This window comes from Psittacula echo (assembly GCF_963264785.1).
Source record: "Psittacula echo genome assembly, chromosome: 1".
NCBI lineage: Eukaryota > Metazoa > Chordata > Aves > Psittaciformes > Psittacidae > Psittacula > Psittacula echo.
The window spans coordinates 39,087,721-39,115,573 of record NC_137735.1 but is presented as its reverse complement, the minus strand read 5'-3'; the positions used below and the strand labels follow the sequence as shown (position 1 = coordinate 39,115,573).

The window sequence follows — 27,853 nt, the reverse complement described above, 5'->3', positions numbered from 1 at the left end:
AAGCTATACAATCATTTCCCCCCCGAGTATGAGCACACTTATTCAATTCAGCCTTAATAGCACCTTGGTACCAGTTGCTGAATGGTTCCCAATTATTATATACTAACACCAGCTGTCAAAGATACATATTTTTTTAAGTAATATGTAAAAGGCATTTTTCTGCCCAGCAGTTTTTTAGGTAAAACATACAATAAACAGGAAGAAGTACTTGTTATTCATGTTCATAAAGGTTAGTTACTCTGTTATCTGTACTGTAAGAAATTCTTCAGTATGGTTGGCAACTGGAGTTGTGGGACAAGATGCAGTCTAGCTCTTCCTATGTAATTTCGGATACATAATCGGCAGAGCTGACAAAGAGAAGATGGTGTGGCTGCAAACAAAAAAAGAAAGGATGTAATCATACAGCTGTGAAGGCCAGTACTTGTTTTACAACAGGCTTGCACAATAATGGGATTTCTAAAAAAAAGTCCACATTTTGCAAATTTGTCCTTTTTCTTTGTGGCCTTTTTGCCTTCAAAGGTAAATACTGGGGCTGCCAAAGCCTTATTTATAGTCAGGCAAACACTCAAAAAAGCAAGATCAGGTCAGCCAATCTGTGTTTTTAAATTAAAAACCTGCTCCCAGAAAATACCTGATGTTAACATGCCAGCAACTTTGGAAATCGCATTTTTTATATTTTTTATTCCCACAGCAGGTGAAATATGTGCTACAGCACTACAAGCTGCACTACCAACGCATCATTGCAACACACATAAGTAGGGAAAATGCCCCAAGATCCTGGACCACGTTTATTGCATTTACTAGCTCACGATCACGCCTTTGTCCCTCTAAGCCTCCACTCCCTCAAGATGAACACATTGCTGTTTCCCTGGGCAATAAACCCACATGCATTCCATGTCAATTCATTTTCATTTTTGACGTTTGCTGTGGCTTTTAGAAATCCTCCTGACATTGATAATTTTGTGATAACCAAATGTTTTTAGAGGTTTTTTCCTTTTTAACAGTATTCAGACTGGAAAATCATTAATTAGTGCTACCTCTAAAGACATGTTCATAGTTACTGCAATAGTTCCTCTGCTTATATTCCACCTTTTTCTTTTAACTTATTTTTATGCTGCACGTAGGTCAGTCTGAACAAATCCAATTCCCTTTGAGATATTCTCTCTCTCTCTCTCTCTCAGGCAACAGACCTTAAGAGTATTAAGGGACTCTAAAGTGCCAGCTCCTACTTCTCAGGTATTAACAAAACAGTAAAAAACATTTAGAAAATGAAACTTTTTGCCTACTATCAAAATAAACTGCTTTACATGCACTTCAAAATATCTTTTTAAAATTATTGGGACAGCTGGTCAAAACAACATATTTTTCATCTGAAATTGAAATTTTCTGTTTCTTTTTGACAAGAAAAGGTCTGTAACAGCCAATAAAAAATGTAGCTTTAATGTATCATTTAATGTATAATTGTGTAAACACCTAGTAAACATAAGATGATACTTTTCTGACTTGTAAAAATTCAGATGCTGCTTGATCAACAGGCTCTGTCTTGAGACTAAATATTACTGGGTATTTTCATAGTCAGAAAGGAATTTACTTGATTATTTCATAAAGCGCAGCATTAGCTTCCGTAACATGGGTTTTTTGGGCTGTTGGGTTTTTTTCTGGGGGGGAGGGGATTGTTTTTAAGAATACAAATCACAGTTGCTAAAAGACACATGTCAATCTTACCTTCATGGAGGAGCAGCACTCTCTCCACTAAACTGCTTGGAGCAGCTAAATCGACAGGCCTCTCAAAATCTGTGTTTTTGGCATTTATGTCTGCCCCAAATTCAAGGAGTAAGTTTACAATCTCTGTACTAGAATGCTGGGCAGCAGCATGGAGTGGGGTTTCCAAATGTTTTCCTTTCTGCACATTGGCACCTGGTGGGCATATGAACATAAGGAGACGTAAGAAGAGATTAATTAAAATTGTCATTGAGCAAAGATGATATTACAAAACAAACAAAAAAACACCCACTGTCCTAGAACCCCACAGTGAAGTTAGCCACCTCTTTAATTTTGTTGCATTGCAATGTAGCTAATCATATCAGTGAATTGTTTTGAACCCGTACACTTATCCTAGGTTTTATTACCCAAGCACAACTAGGTTTCAAAGGAAAATACTTCACAAAAATAAAAGGAAAAAAAAAAAAAATCAGATTAGGTCATGTGAGCATCATTGTTGCCCTAATTATAAAAAAGTACATTTTGTACATATTTAAGAATATTTGCGCTACATAAAAATATATTTTCCTTATTTAAGTCTACAAAAAAGATCACTAAACTGCAGTATTTATATTTTTGTAAGTACACCAACTCAGCAAGGAATGTAACTTGGATGCTTTACAGTTTTTCATGTGTTGAAGTTGGCAAAGGGTTTAAAATAGATTGTCATCCCATTCAACCATTATCAAGGATTCTTCTATAAAAGACTTAATTTTAATTCAGTCAAGAAACCCAATAGGGAAAAAAACCCCAAACCATTCATTCTCCCAATCCACAAAATTGTAATTATTACACTTTTGTATTAATAAGGAATTGCTAACTTATCTTAAGTTAAAATGGACTAAATTATTTTGCAATAATGCACTCATATTCCAGAAAAAATTGTCCATACAAGAGTTAAATAAAACTAGACAGTATGAAAGAATTTCCTTTATAGGCAAGATGTTAATCACCTAAAATTGACGTTGGCTGAACAGCATTCTAGACTATTCTAGGAGAAAAACCCAGACTTCTTAAGAGAGACTTACTAATCTTCTGAGACCAAATATTGGCTTCTGTACCAACTTTTCTCCCTTAATCAATACTTTTTGCCTTTTTAATTCCCATTTGGGTATAATAATAATATCACAGGCCAGGCAATTAGAATGTAAGTCTGAATAACCCACTGTTCTCAGTATTAACAATTTGGAAACAATTCCACTATATTATTCTCTTGCTTATTTCACTGTCTATTTGCTTTTCGACTTCTAATACGTCCTTACAAATTGTTGAAATAAGAAAAAATTCAGACTCACATAAGTGGTTTACTTATATCGCAATTTACATATTCTTTTCTAATTCAGGCCACCAATGAATGTAGAATATGTCCCTCTGTTACTGTTTTTAAGTATGGCAGTATTTGAATCCCAAATACACTAATTATACCTCTGTGGTTCTTAAATATAAAAATCACGACACAGGGCAGTTAATCACACAAGGAGACTGACTTTATGACAGACAATTTAATTGCTTGCTTATGTTTTAAATAACCTGCAGTTAACTAGGAAAACAATTCCAATGCAAAGATGGCAAGTCTGTAATTATTCATATATACATTTTTATGCATTGTGCTACAGGACACAAAAACTTTTTGTGTCGTTACCTGAAACACAGCAAATGATCCTTTAGCTATGCCAGTTGTATCCCTGGACTTGTGCTGAAATAGAGTGAGCCTCCATCATCTCCTCTGCATTGATTAAATAAATAATGTGAAATTTGGGATCAAATGCCTTTTACCTTACTACTCTCTGCACCTCGGTCTCTATGCCTTGTAAAAAGATCTATCAGAACATGCTGAAAAATGAAAAATGGTGGGACTACATTGCTAAAAAATGTTCTGCTGAAAGCTCAATGATTACTGTAAAAAAATTCTTTTCTCCAAAGCCAATTTTTAACCTTTGTTTTTCCTACAGAAAATAAACACCTACAAAGTTGCCAGTAGTAGATGCTAAAAATTTGCATCTACTAGAACATCTGTTCTTATTGGTCTTACTTCCTTTTTCCCTAATATGCTTGCTATGCCACAAAAATGATGAAAGACCTAGTAACTTATCATAAGCAAACATGCAGCACAGAATAAACTTCATAGTACAGCCCTCCAAGCAAGAGTTCTAGTTTCACTGATGGAGCACAGCTCACTTCAAAGGCTTATTTCACAAACTAGTAATACTTCTATTTAAAACATTACATACCTGCATAAAGAAGCTTTCGAATACAATGGATCTGCTGTGAAACACAGGCTACATACAGAGGTGTTCCTAAATGAGGAAGATCTTGGTCAACATCTATACCTGAGGATATCAGTACCTCCAGACATTCACTGTGACCTGTCAGTACAAAGCATGACAGATTTTGCTCAACTTCAGTGAGCTGTCTCATAGACAAAACAAGACACATTTCTTAACAATGTCATTGAGACATTTGTCAACTGCTCCACATTTATTCAGCAGGTAATTTCTTACCTCTACTGGCTGCTTCATGTGTTGGTGATGGAAGGCAGGACTCCCACTGAGCTTTGGCACCATACTCTAACAGGAGCTCAGCACATGCCGCACTGCCTCTCGAACATGCATTAAATAAAGGTGTCACTCCATCAATTGTTGTAGCATTTACCTAGAATATATAAAATCTATTTCAGAACAGAACTGAAAGGTGAACTTTTGAGAAGGATATAGTTAGAAATTGCATTAAAATAACAACAACAACAAAAAAATACTGGCTAGAATTAAGGTTGCTTAACTGATCAGTCCCTTTGCTACTGTCTTCTTCTCACCACACCCCTCAGCTGAAATTAGTTTACTATTATTCTGGTTAAGCTATGTTGAATAAACCAAAACACACCGGGAATACCAAAGAGCACACATTAACACCTGACCAGTAAATAATTTTTGAAAGTCATTGCATTTAGTTTGTTTCATTGATACTGAAAATATACACTGTGTGTAATAATGGGGTAATGGGGGCCTTTTCTCCACACCTCTGTCAAGAATGCAAACTCCATGTTAAATGTCAGATTTGCCATTTTCTTCTGTGGTTTTAACCTCCAGGTTGAAGGGATATTTCACAGGATGGAAACAAAGCTGATAGTACAGGCTTGCTGATTTAATACCAACCTCACCACCTCACTGGTTAACCAAATATTCCCAGTGTGAGAGAATGAGGACAGAAACTAGGCAAACTTGTGAGGGCTAATCATACTCAAAGAGGGAGCACAGGTATTAGGAGAGGACTCCTTCCAGGGTTCTGGCATATCCTCTTCCACACAGCACCCAAACCCACCAAAACAAAAGTACTAAAATATTCAGATAGAAAAATGATACTTGTTCTTATACTTTTGTCCATAGGATCTCTAGATTTGTGTCTTTAGAATCCTCATGCTAGCTGAGGTGGAGAGGAATTGGGTTTGGAAACATCTATGTATGTTTTATCTTTTTTTGTCTTCTGTAATAACAAATATAATCTACATAGTTCTCAAAACTGAATTTTAAGGACAATAAATATTTCCATCACAAAGATCAGAGATTTGGTAAACTATGCATATGAACTGTAGTGTCAGCAGACATTGTAGGAAAGTGGTCTCTAAGGTCCCATAAAGTTTTGGGATAACAGATAGACAGCCTGTGTCAGGAGCACAGAAAAGAGCCTGTGCCTTTTTGTACTTAGACCAAAGAACTGTAAGAGCACACAAGTGCAGTGTGACAAAAAGACATTCTGAAGACTAAAAGATTAAAAGGGCAATCTTCTGGAAGACACTCAAAGCCAGAGGAAACCAGAAAAGGAGAGGGATGCATTCCATAGTTACAATGGAAATAATGTAATGAAATTCAAAGAAATAAGGCTGGTGACCTACTGCTAGCATATTCTCTCCAGTTTGTTACTTGTTTTAGTGTCTGCCCATCACTTTACTTTGCTAGCTTTCAGATGGCAGTTTATTGTAATTAAATGAGATCAATGCAATCAATAGGGTGAGCAGAGAGAAATACCAAATAAAATAAAATACAAATCACGGAATATATCCTTCTCAGTTAAACCAAGGTTAGCACTGGACTCCGTATACAAAGTCAAACCTCCTTACGTTTGCTCCTGCTTCAAGAAGGATTCTTGCACATCCTACATGATCTCCCAGGCAGGCTTCATGAAGTGGTGTTACTTGGTCAATTGTTAGTGTGTCAACATTGTACCCCTATGCAGGACACGAATGACATATAAAGATCATAAAACAGCTGTTCTTCTTCAAATTAATAGTTTACAATAATTAGGCTTAAAACTCTACTTGCAATAAATAAATCTTCAGTGAACACAAAAAGAATCACTGTGGGGACAGTGAAACCCTGGAACAGCGGTTTAGAGTGGTTGGTGCATCTCCACTGATGACGAACTTTAAAACTGAACAAGGCCCTGAGTCTAAACTGTCCTATGATTCTCCAGTTTAAGGTCTGAACTATCTAAAGCCATGAATTTAGGAAGGAAAATGCATCTTGGACTGATAAAATCATCAAGCCCTTGAAATTTTCTGCAGTAGATGTTGTTTGATTCTTAAGAACTAATAATTGTATCTATTGGCTTTTATTAAATGTATTCCATAGTATAATTTTTTAGTATTGTAGTAGATAATATGACAATACTGTAATAGTATAAGTATAGTGGTTCACAGTCCCTCCCTTTGTATTAAAAAAAATATATATTTTTTTAAATCACAGCTGTGCAAACCCCAGAATGTTTCAGTGATTCTTCCCCCCAGCAGGTATCTTCCTGACCAGCTCTATTTATCTGAGGGCTTAACGCAGTAGAACTACATTAACTTATACCATGCAAGAGGGGAAGATTGATATGAATTTAAGTACAGCTTTGGTAAGTTTTTTTTTAGAGGAGAGAGAATTTTTAAAACATACAGAGAATATATTTTAAATATTAACTTGTATCTTATCACATAAAACAATTCTTAAATGTTTATTGCTTTGCAAAATTCAAGCGAACAAAGCAAAGAAAAGCATACTAAATCTGCATTAATAATCTATGAGAGACTAAATAACATTAAAAATGAAAGCAATTTTAAGAACATGGCCTTCACCTGTGACAACAAAGTCTTTAGAGAAAGAAGACGTCCTTGACTGGCTGCCTCATGCAGAGGTGAGCGATCTGCCCAAGAACCTATATAATAACAACATTTATTGAGTAAACCATATGGATTAAGAAGATTTTGAAATGCATAGAGCAAAGCAAAACCCACAATGCATAGAATGAAGACAACTGTCCAATGAAATTATTTTTTCCTCTTTAGAGACTCTAATTCAAATGATCAGTTTCTAGACAATTATTAACTGTAAACACCTCTAATAAATGATTGTGTTGCAGACAACAAAATATATACTGATTTCATTAATCTGATTTAATAAATCCATCAACTACCATGTTTCCCATCTCTCACTTCTATTTTTGTTCCTTTAAAAAATTAATTTATTTTTGCAGCTGGCATATAGAAATTTATAGCCTTTAACAAACTGATATTTGGACCTAAACTAGACATAAACTTGCCTAAAAATGTCTGGAAAAGCTGATGCATATGAAAATCAATACAGAAATCCTCATGTATGAGACTATTCTGCAGCTACTACACAAGTGCAAGGAGAGAAGTATGGTGAGAATCACTCTAAAAAATGGCTATAGTAGAAATGAGTCTAAGTTCTCATTCCAATTAGAACAAAAAAGTTAGATATGCTTAATGTAAAGATTTGGCATTTATTTTCATTTACTTATCACCCACAAAAAAGAAGGGGGGAAGGAGGGAAGTAAGAAACCCAACAACAACCCCACCTTACCCACACATACCCGCCTGTAACTCCCAACCCAGGTCCCAGGGTCATCCCATGGCTCCTGGTGAAGAACCTGTCCCTTTCCTCTAGAAGATGGGCCACTGACAGGTCCCTTCTAGCCAGACATGGCTGCAGACCCAGCTGATACCAATTTATTGTATGACAGTTGCAGATCAAATTTTGAGAGATTGTGAAAGGAAGAACCATCTTCATAATATATTATGAATTACCAGTATTTATTCCTGTAAGAAGACAATCACTGGAACTCTAAAAATGCTAATGCAATCACTCACGTGAGATATATCAATCCCCAAAAAATCCCTGCACAAAGGTAGAGAGAATTAGCTAAGTAAAATGAATTGGTAACAACAGTAGATAAATCTCTAATGTGTAAAGGTGTTTGACTTTGTTTGTTGCAATGGACTAGGTCTGCCTTCAAAGCCACTTACTGCAATTTGGTGACAAGCAATGAAATTTAAATGAGAAGGCTATTGCTCACTGGCAATCATCCCTCTAAGCTCTAAGGTAACTATTCAGTAGAAATACACCATTTCCATGTACTTTTGGACCCCTTCTGTCCACTGGCCTGTTTCAGAAAGGACACTTTTGGTTACAATAAACAGCTCCCTCAAATGACAGAAAAGAACCTGCTCAACCTGAAAAGAAATTGGGGCACAGTTAAAGCCTGTGAAATAGTGCACAATATGGAAATTGAGATAAAACCTCAGCTTTCCTAGAGGTGTTAATTAATGAAACTAAAACTTACTCACAGAACATATAACTACACTGTGGAACTCAGCACTACTGGATGCTATTCAGATCAAAAAATATAGCAAAAAGCACTGCTGAGTATTAAAATTATCCTAAAACCATATAAAGCTGATCACAGATGTTAAAAAATGCAGGAAATTTAAGCTTTGTAAATCTGATCTTAAAAATGCACTGAGATTTCTATTCTGTCAGAATATCCAGTACCTGGAGTGTCCTTGACAGGCAAGATCCGGCTTCCAATACCCCCAGAATTATTTGCACTAAAATCTGACATTATTCCTTATACTTTTTACTTAAGGTTTAATAAATGTAATATTTTGCAATTCTTACTGTTAGTCAGAATAACAGCTAAAAAAACTGTGAGCAAAAGTGACTGGGATTTTAAGGGGTATTATACTACGAAACCTGACCTCAGAAATCTGAAAGTGACCCAATTTTGACAACACATCAATATTTTCTCTGTCATCCCAATAAGCTAAGATATAGTAATCCTACTGTAGGTTGGATGTGTGCAATCACTATGAGAATTTTGACCAATGTCTTCCTTCTTCTTAGCAGTATGTGAACCAGCACGCGAGTTGTTCTAATTCAACTTAATTAGATCCATTAAGTTCTCCTGCTGGCAGCTGCAAAGAATTCCTCAAAAATAATGATAGCTGTATTTAGAGGCTGCGTTTGAAATTTTGTCACCCTGTCTCTATAGATGAGAACTTCTCTCTCTCTTTACAGTTTATCCTACTCCTAAATTAACAGGCAAAAAAAGGACACTTTACTATAAAGAAAAACATCTAACAAATTTGTAAGTGTCATGAGGTTTTTATGCCCATAAATACACTACATTTTTGTAGCTGTTTGTAACTCAAGAGAACAAATGTGCAGGTACGATCTGAAAGCAACATGTTTTCCATCTTTCTTCCCTTTACCTCCTTCCCTCTTGGATTGCTCAGAAGAAAGTCTGTTAATGTCATTACTCCAGTGACATTTGAGATCAATCAAGTGATGCCAGATACCACAGTGAGCTCCATTTTGCACCTAGACCCACTTTATATCCCTGTCTTCATGTAGAGACATCTGGCAGCTGTTTCTGCTAAATCCATTAAAAACAAAAGGCCTGTATCATCTCTACTAGAAAAAAAATCTACAACCAAAATGCCACAGAAACATTTTGTGCTAAACCCAGTTTGGAAAAAGACCCCTCACATTCCACCTGATTTATCAATAAACAGTTCAAATTTTTTTATTGATCAATAATGATCAATAAATCATCATTAAATACCACAGGAACAAGAATATGTTCAAAATAAATATGCATCATAAACAAACATCGAAGGTGTCTTAATTTTTTTGTCTAGATTGCTGCCTCCTGCTAACCTACAAACTTGCTATGTCTCTCACTTAGAAAGCATTAACAAGAACATAAACAAGGACAGTTTTTCATTCATTGTTGTCTGTAACAGCAGCCTTAGCAAACATGATCTATTCCGAAACTGTTAATGCATTAATTCCCTGCTGAAGTTGTCTCTGACACGCTGACTACAAAGTATCTCTAACTATATATAGAAGTCACATTAGTTCCAAGTTCTCTGGTGTATAGTTTACCAGGAAGGGCAACTTACATTGCCTTGCAAACACTAACAAGAAAGAATAACTATATTCACTGTATTAATAGGTGAAGTTAAATAAATTACAAAGTATCATACAATACCTAAGTCTCCATCTCCCCATGGCACTTCCAGCCAATTGCAATTATAAATCCTACTCATTTCTTTCAATCTGGAAAATAAAAAAACAAACATCTGTTCTTGCTAGTTGGGCCTGTTCACTCCAGCTATGTTTGGAAGGAGATCAGCAGCTCACTGTAACACGAACTTGCACCCTTCAGTAAACACAGCTTTGAAGATATGCGTGTAAACAAGTTGCTGGTTACTTTTCCTATGCTGAAGGACTGCAGCCCTTTTTATTCATTTTCACATTTCATTTTGTAATATAACAACTTTTCATAGTACCAGTATCTGTGCATTTGCCTTCCACGACAGATGGACTGGAATTTCAACACAAGAGAAACTCACAGTGAAATCAAGAGTACCTTGAGGCGAATAAGAACTGCAGGACAAACTCCTCCTTTTTAACCTCATGCAATGAGATACACAGTTTTGTATCCTCAAAAATCAGTGCTAGTACACAAATTTGTAAGAGAAGCACTGCCAAATGTTCATGTTATTTTACTACTTACTCAAAACATACTTAGAAAAGAAATATGTACAGATATTCTGAACATATGCCAAAAGCTATTTGATTTGTATGCTGAACTGTGTTTTTCTTTTAGCAGTTCACTATTGCCTCAGTCATTTTCTAAACAATTCTTTGATTGTTAAATTGGGGGTCTGATAACCATTCACAGCAGTGAAAATCCCCAAAATGGGGATTTTTAATTCTGACTTTGATCCATTTCTGAGTCATTAATATTCTTTTCTTCATGTTTTCCCACAGACTTCATTTCTTTGCATCTACCTGCTATTATTTGTCGTTCCTGTAGTTATGATCACAATAGTAAAATGCTAAGTAGAAATAAATTTTTGTAGAAGTCCTTCACTCCATTCATCCTGTCCTTTTTGGTTTTATTTCTAAAAATTTGTGTAGTCTTAAACAAGCAAACAAAAAAACCAAAGCAAAGCGAAGCAAACCCCACACCAGTATAAAAGATATATTAAAAAAAATAAAAATGGGATTTTTGAAGCAAGGAAGACTGGAAATGAATGAAAGGCTCCTCCGTGACTTCAGTGAGAGAAGATTCATGACAATGCTCATCATTTCAGAAAAATACTGCATAAAGGTAAATTGATGTCCCAGCCCTCAGAAAAAGCAATATCATCAGAGAAAAACTGAAAATAGAGTCCTGCCACAGTCTTTTACTGGGAGATGAGAAACATAAACTATTCTGGAAGTGTTGCAGCTAACATTCATTTCTGCAAATCCAACAAATGCTATGTATAAGTTCATCACTGCTCCCTTTTATGCCTTAAGATGTATTTTGAGTGTTTCAGTTTGTGGCAACAGAAGCAACACACAGGATCAATAACTAGAATAGAAAAACTCTAACATTATAGTCCCATGATCAGTGGTCTCACTTCAGTTATTAAAACTGCCTGATATTTTGTACATGGATTTAAGTTCTAACAGATTTTTAGTGCGGAACTAAAACATTACCCATTTCTCTAATGCCCATACAGGATAAAGAGGCGTATCAATTACTTAATTGATATTTGATGTTAAAAACAATTCTAAAGAATCTTAAGTCAAGGATTTAAAAGTTAAGAAATGCATCTTTGGTGCTTAACTACTGTGATTAAATATGAACAGTAAAACAAGCCACTTCTATTTAACAAATGAAATTCCAGCAATCAACATTGAAGAACTCCAAAAGAATCGCAATTTAGTCTAGAGAAGATTAAAATGTGTCTAAGGGAGAAGATACAGTTCAAGTGGCATTTAAATACTCCATTTAAATATTTAAAAAAATCTTTGTTCTCATTTGACTAAAAATTATATAACAATAACTAAATATATACATATAATATACACATGCAAAAAACCCCAACTCAACCTTTATTAGTTCAAACCAATTTTCTTTCCATTGTTTCTTGTCATGTAGACTTTCAAAATGTGGGGATTTCATTCCAAATGCAAGTGCCAATTATATCCTACTCTTGAAAACCATACAAACCGTGTCTATCTTCCTACACACTTCTGCTTGCAGTGCACCCATATTATGTGACCACACAGTAGTTTTGCCATTCCACTGTTTATTCGATGAGTGAGTTAGCATTCCAACAATTTTTTACCTCCATATCTAATAGGATCTCTTGCTCTTCGAGACATTATCTAAATTATAAACTGACTATAACATTGTTAACTTTATATTGCATTTTAATGGTATTCTCCCAATAACAAAGAATAACCCTTGCTGAATCTATCTTCATAATGTCATCCATTCCTACTATTTTATAACTAAGGAACCAAAAGACAGAGTTTTAATGCTAAAATTTTAAGACCAATATAATAGTTTATTTTTTTCAGAGTAGTTAGGCCTTAGAGTGTACACTGAAAGCATAGTTTAATTACGGTTATGAGACCTTTGAGCTTCTGAAATTTCAGCCTTAGATAATAATAACCATGATCAGTCAAGAAACTTTCAGGTTAGGTGATTGGTCTTAAAGCACACAGGTGCCACAGCGAAGACAAGAATAGAATTTGCTTTCAAGGACATTAAAATGTCAACCCTTTTCCCCTGCCATTCACTACAGGCCTTCTAAACTTTACAATATACATGAAAATATAGGGTGTATCTTTTCTGAGTATAAAGTGATTGCATTCTCAGCACATTACCCATCTTACACATTAAAGAAAGAAGGGGTTTTGTGGAAGAGTACAACATGTTGTCAAATACTGATGGTGACTGAGCGTTGGAGTAGGCTGCTCAGAGAGGTTTGTGGAGTCTCCTTCCCTGGAGATGCTCAAGAACTTTCTGCACACAATCCTGAGTAATGTGCTCTACATGACCCTGCTTGAGCAGGGAGGTTGGACTAGACAATCTGTGTTGGTCCCTTCCAGCCTTGACCATTCTGTGATTCTGAGATAATGCATCAGAGGGTCAAATCAGTGTGGTGCAGGCAGTGTTACTTTTAACAATTCCTAAATTTTGAGTGCTTTGGCATTGCAATTTAACATACTTTTCACACAGAGACATGAGTCACTAAACTGTATTAAAAATTCTAAAAAATCACAGCAGCAGTATCCAAACATAGCTCACTTGGCTCCTGACAGAAGCAACATTATCCTACGTGCAGCCACTGGCAATGATGATGGCAGCTGTGCCAGGCTTTGCTCACACAGGAGGAAATGTGTCAACCCCTTCTCCCATCACATGAAAGCATAGCCACAGCTCCCCTAGTCCATTGCTCATGAACAGTTTGGTTTTGCCATCTTCTTGAAAGCTCAACAACTGGCTGGATAATTTTCTAGCTGAAAGTAGCTTGCAAGCTCTGTGTGACAGAGGTAGAGTGACAAGTACAAAATCACATCAACCACTAAATTCAGTGATCTGTTAGATCCACATCAGATTTGATTTGAGTACATGGAGCAGGTGGTAGTACTCTTAGGCTGTTATTATTTCCTTGAACAAGTCACAACAACAAAGTAAGGGTTTTTAAGTAGCCTTCCCAACTAGAAAGTGACAGAAAAGGCATACAAACATTCTGAGCTGAGTCCAGACTCTGGAGAACTTCTGCCGGGAATAATTTTGCTCCTCAAATGCAGTCTCAGCCTTAATCCAGACTGGAAGCAATATTCCCCTAGCTGTGCTCAAAATTCTTAGTATTTTCCCAGCCTGATGGAGAGTGAATGTAGCACATGACCTAAACCCTAGCCTTAAAAGCAGAATCCAGCTGGGCAGCAAACCCGGGCCTAGTGTGCTGACTTTTACCACATGCAGGAGATTTTGGCAAACTAGCCTGGCTGTGGACCCTCAAGCCAGTAGGCTGAAGACCTTTTCCTAGCATGACTCTATCTTTTCACCCCCCTACCAAATCTTCTCATGACACATCCCATCTCCTGCATCACTTTTAGTCCATTTTCCAATCTGCGTATTTAATTTCATGATGCATTGCAGTATGACTTTGCTCTGCAAGGGTGGCTGAAGAATAAAGTCAGGTTTGGATACCTTCATGGATGGCAACAGAGAGGGAAGAACAGAGCCTCCTTCAGATTTGATATTAGATATACTTGCTATTCAAGTGAACTGCAGCAACCAGAAGCCTTAACAGCAACACAAGCCTCTCAGTACTTCAAAGATGTCCATCAATAAATATATATACGCCCAGCTTGGCAATCACAAAGTGGTTGTAAGTAGCTGCACTGAGTTGAGATGGACTCTTCAGAAAAAATTACTTTCCATGTTTTACTGTGATTTTCAAAATTTCAAAACTTGAATTTGGCTAATTCTTTATAAGAATGGCAAAAGAGGCTAACCCTGAACCATATCGAGGAGGACTAGTGCTAACATTGATAAACTTGTGTATTTCTTTTCTGTCCAAGGAAGAATATCCTAGTTTTTTGGAAACTACTGACCTAACTAGCTGAAATGTTCAGAAATAGAAATTGCTATAGATCAGGAAATCTGTAACAGCAAACAGTGTGAGGGCAAAAGATACACTGCATATTAAAACATTCAAACAGCTACTTGTGAAGCTATGGTAACTGTTGCTTAAGTTCTTGAATTTTGCTTAATTCTAAAACTGGCAGTACTGGAAATTAGCAAAAGTATTTTAAGAATACCTCTGATTCCTGTAGCATACAGCTATGTTTTACATGGTAAATTCATAAATATTTTTATGTACAATATATCAAATCTGCCATTCCTTGACTATTTTTGCGTCTCCAGGTTTTAGCTTGACATCTTATTATTATGGGTTTCTTTTTTTTTTTTTTCTTTACTCTAAGCCTTGTGATAAGATCAATGTAAACTGGAATTACAATGACTTATATGAATAATTATGATTAGAACATTCCTATTACTCTTGCAATTGCTCATGGCCCCCTTTTACACATTTGTGTTATGAAAAATATAGGAAAATATGACACAGACAACTGCAGTCCAAAACACTTCTTTTATAATAGAGTTTGTTCCTCATGGCTGAAAACGTGTCCAGCAACTTAAATGCCCCCTAAGTACTTCTCTATGCAAACCTTTACAATTTTATCTTTGGTTCTAGTATCCTAGCAAATTACAAGTTCTGTCACCTGTAGTTCCTCCATTGCCTCCTATTTCAGCTACCCATACACTTTACGTATAAAGTTATATGTAAAGTTTACTCCTCCCCCTCCTTTCCTTCCCCGGTTACTTGCTGTAAACAATTACCCCTCAGTATCCAGTTACCTTGTGACAGGACAGCAAAAGTCAGGGTAAGTCAAGCCTTAAACACTTGCATAAAACAAATAGGGCAGATAAACAAGAAAAGGTATTTTAGATCAGCTGATAAGAGCGCAGAACAGACTAAAATAGCTTCAACACCCTTGTGTTAACCCATGCAAGACAATAAAGTGCCACTAACATAAGCATGCATTTATATTACAGCTAAGAAAATAAAAAATAAAAAACAGTTTAGAGCTACAATATCACAAATTGGGTCAGCTTAGCATATTTCAGTACACGGTTGCTGAAATGGCTGCTATACTAACCTTGGCTGGTCAGAATACCCCAGCTAGCTTTTCGTTTCGCAGGACACTCCCCTATACATTCTAGGCGTCTTTTGGGGAGATTCTGGCTCCTCTGAACAGCAGTGCTTGTTGTCATTATTTGTTTCTCGAGGAAAGCCTGTCTGTCATTGGTGCAGGTACTCTGGTCTGACGAGCACTGCCAAAGGGATTTCTACTACCTCTTTTCCTCCTTTCGCTTTTTCACAAAGGATCTTGCTGTACTTACTGTAGAATGGCTACAACACTGAAATCCATTCAGTAACATTTACTAGCTTGGACTAGTGAGTACGTAGTGGGGGAAGGGAAGGACTGCTCTAGCATTTTCTATTTTTAAAACAGAGAAAGAATCAGCTTAGCTACAGCATGAGTCTTAACTATTTACATGATTTAAATGGAAAGAAGGTGTTAGTTTTTTAACAATATAACCAAAAAAAAAACCCCAAACAGATTCTTAAAGCATACTTATTCAATGTTTTGTTGCTTGAATAATAAGCAACCTAAAACAGAAAAAATAAAGCTGTATTCTCAGACTATCAATTATTTTAGTAATAGAAACAATAATTATTAGTGCATCAGGCTTTATTCATGTAATTTGCAGTCAAGAGAGATTTTGGAGTTCAGAGGAATCCACAGAACTATGAAACACTTCCAACTTTTGATATTCTATCTTTTGTGGTTTGTTTTGTAGGTTTTTTGTTGTTGTTTGGTTGTTGTTTGGTTTGGAGTTTTTTGTTGTTTTGGGTTGGGTTGGTTGGGGCTTTTTTTTTTTTTTTTTAATAGGTGACAAGGTATCCTACAGATGTCAACTAGAAAATAAAACCTGAATAACCAAAAGCATGGTTTGACTCACAAAACTGGTTCATTGAAAGTCTGATCCCATTATGAAAGTAAGGCTGTAGTCTTGTCTAAAGAAGCACAAGTCAATATTATCTAAATAATAACAAAAACACATGGTAGTTTTTTGGGAGTTTTTTGGTGGGGTTTTTGGGGGGGTTGTGTTTGTGGGGTTTTTTTGCTACTGTGCATCACACTGATACTATGCAACAGAAATCTGCAAGGAGAAGCAATCTGTAGAATTCCAAATGCATAAAAAGGACAGTGATTTGTCTGTACTAATAACATGCCAAGATGCTGGCTTTACCACTTTTAGTATTTCCTCCCTATCTTCTTCTACTGATATAACAACTAGCAACTTGCAAACTTTTAAAAAGAAAATTACCATTACAGGGTTTCATTATTACTACCTCTTGCAGTACCTGACAAAAATTAATCCCTAAGATGTTGACATAACAAACAGGCATTTAATGAAATTTTTTATATCCCTCTTATTTTTCTTTCGGAGAAAAATCAGAGGCAGGACTATAGTTAGGTAGGCTGAGGGAAAGAAAGACAAGCGCTGCAAATTTCGCCTTGAAATTGCAGCACATGAGAACTGCCCCACAAGAATGGTGCTATACTCTTTACAGAACAGAAGCAGGTAGGCTACTGTTATTCTCGCAAGACAGAACAAAACTGCACTCTCTCAGGCCGTATATGCTGCTTTCAGACAGTTGCTCTCCTCAGTTTTATCTAGCTGAATGAGCCAGGGTATCTCACAGACTGACATAAACACTTCAATACATCCAGCAATCAGACTCAGCAAATAAGTCTTGAACAGAGCTTTTACTAAAGGGCTCATTATAACAGGCACATTGAAAATATGTCACTTTAATTCTAGAATTATTTGTTAAAAATTATGCTTTCTTCAACTAAATAAATACTGGAAAATTACTTAACAGGAAAGCTGACTACAGATGTCTCTGTTAGGGAGGTATCAGCACTATTCTCCAGGTGAGAAATAACCAATGACAATTTTTGTGCTTTGCCACAGCTCTGAGGCTCATCTCAGTTTTACACTTCCTTTCCATTTGGAATGGCATCCCAGGACTTCCAGGAGAACGTGGTGAGGATCAGGATCAAGCAAAAAAACATCTGGCACTGCAGGGCAGGGATTGACAGTGAGCTGGGAAGAAAAGACTTACATGTTTTTGTAAGAGTTTTGTGGGTGAGCTATCCAGCTGAGAATGAAGCTGAGTCCTTCTAGAAGAGTGGTACAAACATGGAAGTAGTTCACACAACTTGCTTCCCACAGATATTCCAGCCCCCCCTTCTCTCTTACTAGTTTCAGAGATGCAACTTGCAGGAGCAAGAAAACCAGCAGACGCACAGACAGCTGCCATGGCTTCAAAGAGGAAGCCAGCAGCACCCGGTCCCCCTCACCCACAATGCTCCACAGGAAGCAGTCCGCTATCAACAGAATCTGCCATCTTCAAGGCAAGGGTACTAGGAAAGGTACCTCTATTCCATAGGGATGTACCACTCTATTTTTAAGTTACTTTGAATACTTTGTAGGACATCAGAATGCGATGTATAAAAATAGGCACACTATCTTTCTTCAGCCTTTAAAGAAGGAAAAGCTTATCCCATTCAGGACTCTAGAAGCAACTTTTCACTAAATTCCGTTAGGCACAACTGTTTGTCCTCCCCATTAAAAAGTCCTATTAAAGCAGTGTGTAAATAAAAGGGGTATTTAAAAAAAAAAAAAAAAAAGCCAGACCAACATCAGAAACCAACTGAAAATGTATTAAAAATATACTTGAAATGTTGACATAAAAAGGGAATGACCATAAAATTAAAGCTGTGGAGTAAGACTGAAGAACTCAGTAATTCCATGTTAGAGGTGGAAGTGAAATAGCATGTGGTCTTCCTCAAGTCAGCTGTCCATGCAGTGGGTTATATTAGCTACAATATAAAAATGAGTATCTCTTGACTTCATTAGGTAATAAAACTACTAATATTTGAAACTACTTAGACTTGGTATTCATATTCTGTTCTTCAGGTTTTTTCTCTATAGAAGACACTCAGACACTTCCAAAATCTGCCAGAAAACCTATACAGAAATCTAAGTCGACATACGAGTATGTAGAAAGCACAATAGACCATTATTTCCCCTGTCTGGGAACACAAGCAATTAGGGACAGTAGATTATGGTTACTTATGAAAGCAACACAGCTACCCGCAAAAAGCAGCCAGAGGAAGGGGTGGACACTACAGTCTGAGAGTAAGGAAATCAGAGGATTTTACTGATGAGTCTGGAATTCTGACTTAATTTAGCAGACAAGCTTTAAACAAACCACTGTGATGTTGTGTTTGACTAATAAGTTGTATTCAACTTTTATAATGCAAGGGAAGAATTGTTAAAGGAAACTTTAAGGTGATTTTCTTCAGACTAGTCTTTAATTCAGATTTCTGTAACAAGAAATGTCAGTACAGTTTCAACTTCTCTGTCAGCAAATAGCTCTGAGTTTACAAGGGCAGCAATTCTTAATAGGTGGGAATGAAAATGGAAAGATATTTTTATTCCTCCCCTTCAGTGGGGAACTTGTTCTATTCTGAAGACTGTTCTTAATGCAATAAAGATGCAATTGTGACAGCACAAGGAAAGTGTTAAGAAAAACAATGACAATCCCCCTCTACCCTTCACCTTTTGACACATGATGCAGCCCAATTCAATACAGTCCGAATTCCCATAACAGCAATTTAACTTGGGAAAAACTGGACAAAATTGCACTATTTTCAAATGTGAGTGTTTTATATGTGCAACCCTCCTCAAGGTAGCCAACTGATGAGCCACATCCCATTCTGTATTTTCAGATTCACTCTAATGACCAGGATTATCGTAGGGTCACAGTGACTACACTGGACCTGCCACACTAAATTCTAGAACAGGACTAGGAACCATCTCTGCCTGCTGATGTAATCCGCAGACTACAGCCATGAAGCTAAATGATCAACAGGTTCCTTGGTTCTCAGTGCCAGTACCCCAAGAGTTGCCTGCCATTTGACATTGCCAAAAAGGAACCAGCAGAGATCTCGAATATTTCTCCCTGTAGGAGAAGCCAAGACAAAGGAGGTTTTTAGGAATAATTACAGAAACATGGTTACGGACAAAACCAAAATCCTAAAAGGCCACAGTGCCACTATTACATCCTGCAGTGCTGGCTCAGCACCAGGGAACTTAAGTGCACCATCAAAGTACAGGATAAAGCTCTAAGAATAGGAGAGGGAAAGGACTGGAACATTTTTAATTTTTTTTAAACACATTCTTGTATCAAGCCATACTTCATGGCCAATACAATGATTACAAGTCATTAGCAGACAACCAGAAGCTTAGGCATTACCCAGGTGTCACCAAACTACCCTCTGTCCTCCACATCTTGACAAATGCCAGCAAGTATGCAGACATCACTTAAATGGTCATTAGTTATTTAAGCATAAAATGACATTTCTCTATGCCACTGTAAGGACTAAAAAAGCCTTCTACACACTCCTGCTCTTTCTATATACATTGTCATCTACCTCTCCTGCAGGGAATTATTATATTAATTATTATTATCATCATCATTGTAGCAGCAGCATGGATGGCTAGTAATTTTGCTACCTCTTCCCCTGAATTTTTTACAGTTGTTAGGCCTTGTATCCTTGGATGCTGGGAATCAGAACAGAAGGCTAAGATAAGATTTAATATTCTGATATGATAAAGGCTTTGTCTCAGCCCCCACAGAAGTCAAATATGGAACAATGATACATTTACTACATTTCTTGGCTTGTGGATTTGCAATGCATGCCTGCCAGACCTTTTCACACAAGCAGGCAGTGGTAATGCATATGTGCTAACACACAGACTAAAGTAAAACAAATCACAGCAGTCATGCTGATGAATCTAGCCAAATCAGTTATCAAGCAGGCCTGGACTTCAGATATTGACAGAGAAGACAGACAGAAGGCATGAGATCAGCAGTCAGCATGGGAGTGGCATAGAGCACCACAGTGTGAATCTTCAGCCAACTACCATGAGAGAACAGTCATAGTGATCATACGTACTGCCAAAAAGACTAGATGTAGCAAAGAGTAACATCCACTAGTGCAACAGATGCAGCATGCCATAATGGATTTATTACCGACCAGCCAGCATTGCTGCAATCATGAAGGGAGCTCAGTACTTAGGCATGTAATGCATTCCCCCAAAGCCATCATCTAAACCTGGCAAAAGTTCACTCGCTGCTTGCCTGCATTGCAAATGTTTGAGAACATCCCCTACAAGAGAGGAGTGTGAATAGCATAACCCTGTCCATAACAAGTCTATGACTGAGAGAAGGAACATCACCTTCAGAGAGCTATACTATTTCGGTCTTTCCCTGTTGCCTTACTCCGCACCTCCACAAAAAAGACCAGTGCAGGTGATATGTTTGAGCTTACCCCAGTCCAGTAATGGAGTTTCCTAATGGCTTTTCTTTAACAACAGTTGTCTTTAAGGCCTCACAGGCAGATTGCTCCAGGATAAGCTTTCAGTCTTACTGCTATGTATCTTTAAAACTCCAGGTTTTAAGATACATCAGAGTTCATAATCTTTCATTTTGCACTTGTTTGTAATTCAAACATTCTTCATTTCATCCAGAAAAATTAAAGAAATAATTTGATGAAGAGGATTTCTATTTGATTTAAGAGTGTGCACATCAAGCAAGCCAATAGGACCTAGGCTGGTGACAAGTTAAGGTCCAACTTCAGATAAGACACATTTCAAGGATGCACACATAAATTATACTAACAATAAAATACAGCTGTGGCAATGCTATTCTCAAGAAGGTCCTGACATGAAAATACAGAGAGAAGTTAAAAAAAAATAACCACAAAGGAATCCACCTGGTAGGATATCTCAGTTCCTTTCAGGGAAGCAAGTATGCAGACAGGCTCCAGCAGATATATGCACTATAAGTTTCTTTAGCCTTGAAGATTTTCTTTAAAGTTAAAGGAAGAATCAATGCTTGTCAACAGAAGTGCTTGGCTTTCATTGATGCAAATAGGTCAGTGCTCCGGCCATGCCGGCCTAGTTGCATCATGTAGCTTTCACCAAAACCACTTTAAGGTAGATTATATTCTTTATATCAATGGTTCTGGTATCTTGCTGATATGTGGTGTTATTTGCTTCATTCTAAGCAAGTGTCTTCCTGAGATTTATTTTGAAGCACCGGTCTTCTTTGGCAGTTATTTGTCATACTAGGCAAAGTTATTTAGCATATTAAGAGAAGGTGATGAACTGTATCAAAGAAAGCCTCCATCCTGAACTTTCAAAAAGAACATTCACACCATCTTAAGCATTTTTACACCATTAGCTTACATGCTGCATATGAAAAACAAATGCTAAATGTGGTGCCTTACACCAAGTGGTATGGCAAATAGGTATGCCATACAATATTCCTATCATTACTAAATTAATCTCTATTGTATCCAGGAAGCTAGTAGAGGTCTTATATGGCTTTTATTAATAGAACTGTGATCTCTGTGGAATGCAAGTTGAGAAAATGCCTCATGCCTATCTTCCCTACCTAACAACTGTTGCTGAGTGACATTATCAATTGCAACTTGTTAAAACTAAATAATAGGAAAACTTTGCTCTAAACATTCACTACAGTTCAAAACGTAATCAAGATTCCCAAATAGTGGATCTCTAACAGTGAAACATAGCATTATTTCCTATTTATGAGTTGTATTTAATGGACCAGTTTCTTGGGTCCACCCAAACAGCACTCAATGTACAAGAAAAAGAAGGGAACATAAGGCTTCATACTATTTACAAGCTTCCTACTCCTGAAAGGAGATGGCAACTCCAGTCTTGAACTCCCACAATCCCACAATGGCTTAATTTATGGTAACTAGGAGTAACTAGTGTACTGAGCATTCCTACCATGCCTGGCAAAGGCAGACAGAGAAAAGACAGGTAGCTTAGAACTTGCTGTGTTCATTCAAGAGTAAACAGTTTTAAAAATGCTTAAAAGAAATCAGGCCATGTTCATTCTGCCAGTTCTGCAAAAACCAGTGTATTTTGAGAAGCTATACTCAAAAACAACAATTATAAATTCTGTTTTTAAAGAACTTTCAAATATTACTTTAAAGCAGTGTAGTTATGCATAAAGTGATATTCTATGAAAATTTTTGCAAACAGAGTTGACATGATTAAAAAATAAGATATTAAAGAAATGCATTTTATGTTTATGTTTATGTTTCAGCTTGTGCATCAGACTCCAGGTATCTGTCTAAGTACGTGACTAGTTTGTCATTTATGATATATTAACTTCTTCAAAATGATTCTTTCGTAAGGAAGTTCTTCTGTAACACCTTCTGCTTGCAGCTAAAAGCATTTTGACAGTTATTATCAGGTTTAATTTTAATAAAATAGACCTTTTGCCTTATAAAAAGTTTATAAATGGGAACTATATCTTCTTCTATAAAGTCATCTGTATTATCAAAGAATGGATTTTTCCATACAAACCAAGCTCTTACCATTAGTCAGTAAAGTTTATACCTTACAGACCCAAAACACCTAACAATGAATTAACTCTTAAGAGTTGCTACACACACTTTGAAATCACTTCATACCACAGTGCTATTACCTCATCCTAAAGCAACTGAACTATAAAATTCAGCTGAAGGTCCAACTCAGCCCTTGCATATACAGAGCACTTTCACAATATGACCAGCTACTCAGTATAGTAGGGAGAATTTAAAGGTTGCTTTTGATCTTCCCATTTGTATCCAACAACAGCTGTACAAAGGCTGAGTTAGTAAATCTGCACAGGTCTGGAAATACAGCGAGAGAAGTAACCTTACTGTGCAGATCACTGCCACTGCAACTAGCCTGCTAAGGAGCTAATTACATCCACAGTTAATTTGCAAGTGAGTTCATTTTTGTAGGTCATTTGGTAGGGCACAAAATTTTAAAATGGAATAAACATATATGTACAGCAATTTTTCCATAAAGAAATAAATTAATAAAGTGTTGACTTTTCCAAAGTTTCTAGTGTAATGAATAAATACACATTCACTTCAACACAATAAAAAAAGAAAAGCTAGGCACCATAGCCTATTTACAACACGGCTATAGTCCCTGATTGCAAATCACTTAGCTCTGAACAGCTTATCAGTCCCTTTCAATTCAATTGGGCAAATATGTGTACATGAGTAAGAGTATACAAAATTAGTGCCAAAGTTAAAATTAATCCAGTAAATGGGACCTTTGTAATAGAATGGATCCCTTTTTCTTTAATTCTTTTATGATAGTAATACCACTGACTTCACTGAGGGAAAAAAAAATCAATTCTCATAGTTTATAAAGACATGGGTCTTTAACTTTAAACAAACTTCTGTCCTGAACTGGTGTTGTTCAGTTTTTTATATTGTGGATGAAAGAGTACTGCATTTATTTTTATAAAATCAGTAGATGACACTAAATGGCAGATGCTGCAACTGCCCAGAGGGAAACAATTCAAAACAGGACTTGAGCAAAATGGAGAAATTCTCTGATATCAAAAGCATGAAGTTAGCTGAAGGCCAGCACAACATATTATACTTAGAGAGGAAAAAGCAAATACATAGTACAGTGACTCTATCTTAACATGGGTTTTATAAGCTACAGACTGTACCCTTACATACATAGGGTATCATATATGGCACATGAAGTGACTGTTCCACTTTTATGCAAGTAATAGTTCAACTGGTTGCACTAATCAATTCTCAGCTGGAGCATTCTGCCTAACATGAGGAATTAGACTTCAGTAAAGAGGCCTATGAACTGTATATGATGAATTGGCACAAATCCAAAGGAGAGCAACTACAGCAATTCCAGGTCTAGAAAACAAGACTTAGGAGGACAGACTAAGTTAAATCCCTTTACTGTAAAAAAGACACAGTAGATGTAGGAAGACACATCAGAATAGCTTTTAAATTGATTACTTTTCATACATGGAGAAAATCTGATGAATATCTTAATCATATTTTATGTATTAGTTTGCAGAAATGAAGATTTAGGTAGGTCTTGGGTGGAGTGGGAAGCAGCCTAGCAATGAGAACAGTAAAAGCTGTGATTAGTTGCATAAGGACGCTGCAAGAATTATGATTACTAAGCATTTTAAAAACAGGTTAGTGAAACATTTGCCAGACAACCCATGTGTATTTGATTCTAGAATATCCAAATAACCTCTGAAGGTACCTTTCACCTGTACACAAGAAAAGTTTTATTCAGACCTCCTCTCCATAAACAACTGAATGCGACTTATAATCAATAGAGCTTTTATACACACTTTTGTGGTCTTAGTTGATGCTGAGCACTGATCTAGCTCTTATATTTCAATACCATATATACAATATAATAATTTCTAATTAATTATTGGGACATTATCCCTATCTAGCTATTCACATACACATGAGATCAAAGGATAGATTTAATACAGTGAATTGGTGACTATCCAAACTGGAGAGAAAATACTCCCGAAATATTAAGGAACAAAATATGACCTGTCTCACTACTAACATGTAGTTTCAAAAACACAGTAGACAGATGACACAGGTAAAGCTGTTTCCCTGTATTCAACAAAGAACAAGACACAAAACAAAGTCAGCCATGGAATGTGTAATTTATACAGGCTTTGTAAAAGGCAGGCTTATTTTAACTCAAGAGCTAAATTCAGCAAACATGAAATAATGCTTGTTCCTAGTAGCACATTATTTCCAAAGGCTGTTCTTCAAAACTACAGCACTCCATCCTAACCAAGCCATTACAACAGCAAAAAGTAATTTTTTGCTATTACCAGCAAACTGAAAATACCAGCACTAACAGACTTTTAAGAGTATGTAATCAGGTTACAACTAGAAAATTAAAACTAACATTTCCTCTAATTTTAATTACTTCTTGGAACACTATAAACTTCTATTAGGCAATGATAGGCTAATTTTCTGGTTTGTTTCTTTTTTTTTTTTCTGCTCAGGCATCACTCTTAAGAAAAAACGCAGAACAGGAACACTAATTAGGAGAATAAGTATTTAATTTTATCATCTAATGTATCAAGCTGCAGCTTCACATTAATTATTGTACATCTTCTAGCTATTACTTTGAACAGGATACGTCGTTGCATGGTATCGTACAAACTCTACTGAGGTATCTCTGTCCTGTATTTCACAAACATAAACAAACCAAATCCCACAACAGGATGTGAGTTAAGACAGTTACATGCCCCCTTCTGCAAACACAGAACAAAGGCATACAGAAAATGGGATAAAATAATAATTTTGAAGAGAGTTACCTGCATTGCAAAGAGCAAAGACTGGTCTTGTTAATCACAACAAATGGCTGAATTTGCAGATTATGTAACATTAGCTGAACATGTGCTTAGAACTGTTACAAACCCAGACCTAAACACTACAAATCACTACAAATTGGGCAGTGAAAAGTTAAGACACGCTGGTGTCAAGTTGAAAGAAGTACAGTTTAAGAGCAAAATAGTTGCATCAACTATTTTCTTTTAATAAACCAAGCAGAAAACCAAAAAACTCTACCATATGTTTAAGCCTTGAAATCAATATAAATCTCTGCTACCTGAGCAAAACAGTAACCTGTAAGAGTGATAGATTTTCATGTTTTGCATAGGCTAGCTACTAGAATGCTGAATATACATTTATTTAGATATAATAGTTCAGACATTTGACAAATGACCAATCTAAAATCTCCTGGATTTAGGAACAAGTAACACTGTAGACAGATCATTTTACTTTCCAACCTTATGTGCTGGATGTGATGTTGTTATTCTTTTTCCTGTTTTTTCCCCAGTCTTTTTCCTTCCTTACTCAGATACTGCATCAGCCTTCCCAGAATGAGCTACCCAGCACCTTTTGTCAAAAAATTCTTGATTTCAAGTGGGGGCTACCACATTCTCTGAATTTCTGCCAATGGGATAGACAGTCCTTCCCATCCTACTCTAGTGAATACATACACACAACTTCACATGCATATATATCTGTACATATACTCACACACAAACACACTGTTTAATAGTTCAAATTATGTCATTAACATGCTCAGATGTAAAACTCCTAGGTTTCTGAACTTTACCTCTAAACTTTTCAGGGAACACATGTTAAAAACCTACCTTGAGTAAATATTCTGCAAAGCATGTTAATTCCTGCTTTAGGATGTAAGTCTCTCTGGTTTGCAAATTTAAACACATGCACACAAAATGTCTAGTTTTTGTCACTGAAGACGGAAAATATCTTTAGGTTTGAAACAGTTTCTGGCTCCTTTCTATAGTTTCTTCATTTGCATTTAACTTGGATTACTTCTTCTTGTTTATGGTAGCTAGGGATGAGTGATGAAGGCGATAAGAGGAAAGACAAGTCTTCCTGTTCCATCACCTAACTGAAATTTGATGTTATCCCAGAATAAAAGGAACAACAATAAAGACAAGTGAGGCAGTAGGGATCCCAAGTTGAGCAAAATCATGGCTAGGATATCACAATTGAGAAGAGAGAGGGTACTGCCTCACCACAGATGAGCTTTGGGGAACACCATTGCCAAGCTCTGCCAAAATTCTGCTTGATCAAACAGAAAGAGGAATATTTACAAGAGCTTTCAACCAAGTAAAATTTGATGGATTTCCACACAGACGCCCAAAATCTCACTCTGACAAACAGTGAATAAGCTTCCTGATATGAGCCAAGACACTAACTTATTCAAAGTACAGAAGGACTATATCTTCTCAAATAAATTATTATAAGAACATTTTAACTTTTAGAAGAAATTGAGAAAAAAGTCTTAGATTGGAAAGTATCTGGCAATCTTAAATATAGCCATTTTAAGTATAGACCTCTCTCCTAACAGACACTGGCTGTACACTGTAGTTTCATTCTGAACCTAATATTAACCTAAAAAAAAAAAAAAAAAAAAGAGAGAGAAAAGGAAAGAAAAAAGCTTAAATAATCTGTCAACAGATTGATAAAAACTAGAGAGAACTACAGAGAAAAAAACAAGTCACACATATCATTTGACAAACTGAATATAAATGAGGCTAGCAAGTAAGTAATTACCTGGGAAAACAAAGAGTAACAAGAAAATCCCCAAACAGTAGTGATAAGATAGTAAGTACAAATATACCTTGTCCTTGAGGAACTCCGTAAAATTCAGCAGCTATTCTTGCTGCTTCCTTACGGTTTCCTTTCACAATGTAGAAATGACTAAGTATAGCAAGGCTGATCTTCACAAAAAGTTTAAAACAAAAAAGTGAAAGTATAGTAAAGTAGACATTGGATAGCTGCTGGGCAAAAGGGCGACTTTCTTCTATGACAGTCAT

At 36.4% G+C, this 27,853-nt stretch overlaps 1 protein-coding gene across 2 annotated transcripts; it reads right to left on the bottom strand.

The window, feature by feature from the left end:
- Window positions 1-242: 242 nt before the first annotated feature.
- Window positions 243-27,853, bottom strand: ASB5 (ankyrin repeat and SOCS box containing 5; the record flags this gene model as incomplete). Of its 2 annotated transcripts, none has more annotated exons than XM_080636461.1 (7): window positions 243-370; window positions 1,726-1,917; window positions 3,993-4,127; window positions 4,263-4,413; window positions 5,876-5,983; window positions 6,872-6,951; window positions 27,658-27,853. In XM_080636461.1, 7 exons carry the CDS (start codon window positions 27,851-27,853, stop codon window positions 243-245), a joined length of 990 nt encoding a protein of 329 aa, XP_080492587.1. The 2 variants fall into 2 exon arrangements, with proteins under 2 accessions (XP_080492587.1, XP_080492588.1); XM_080636462.1 differs by lacking the exon at window positions 27,658-27,853 and adding an exon at window positions 10,090-10,147.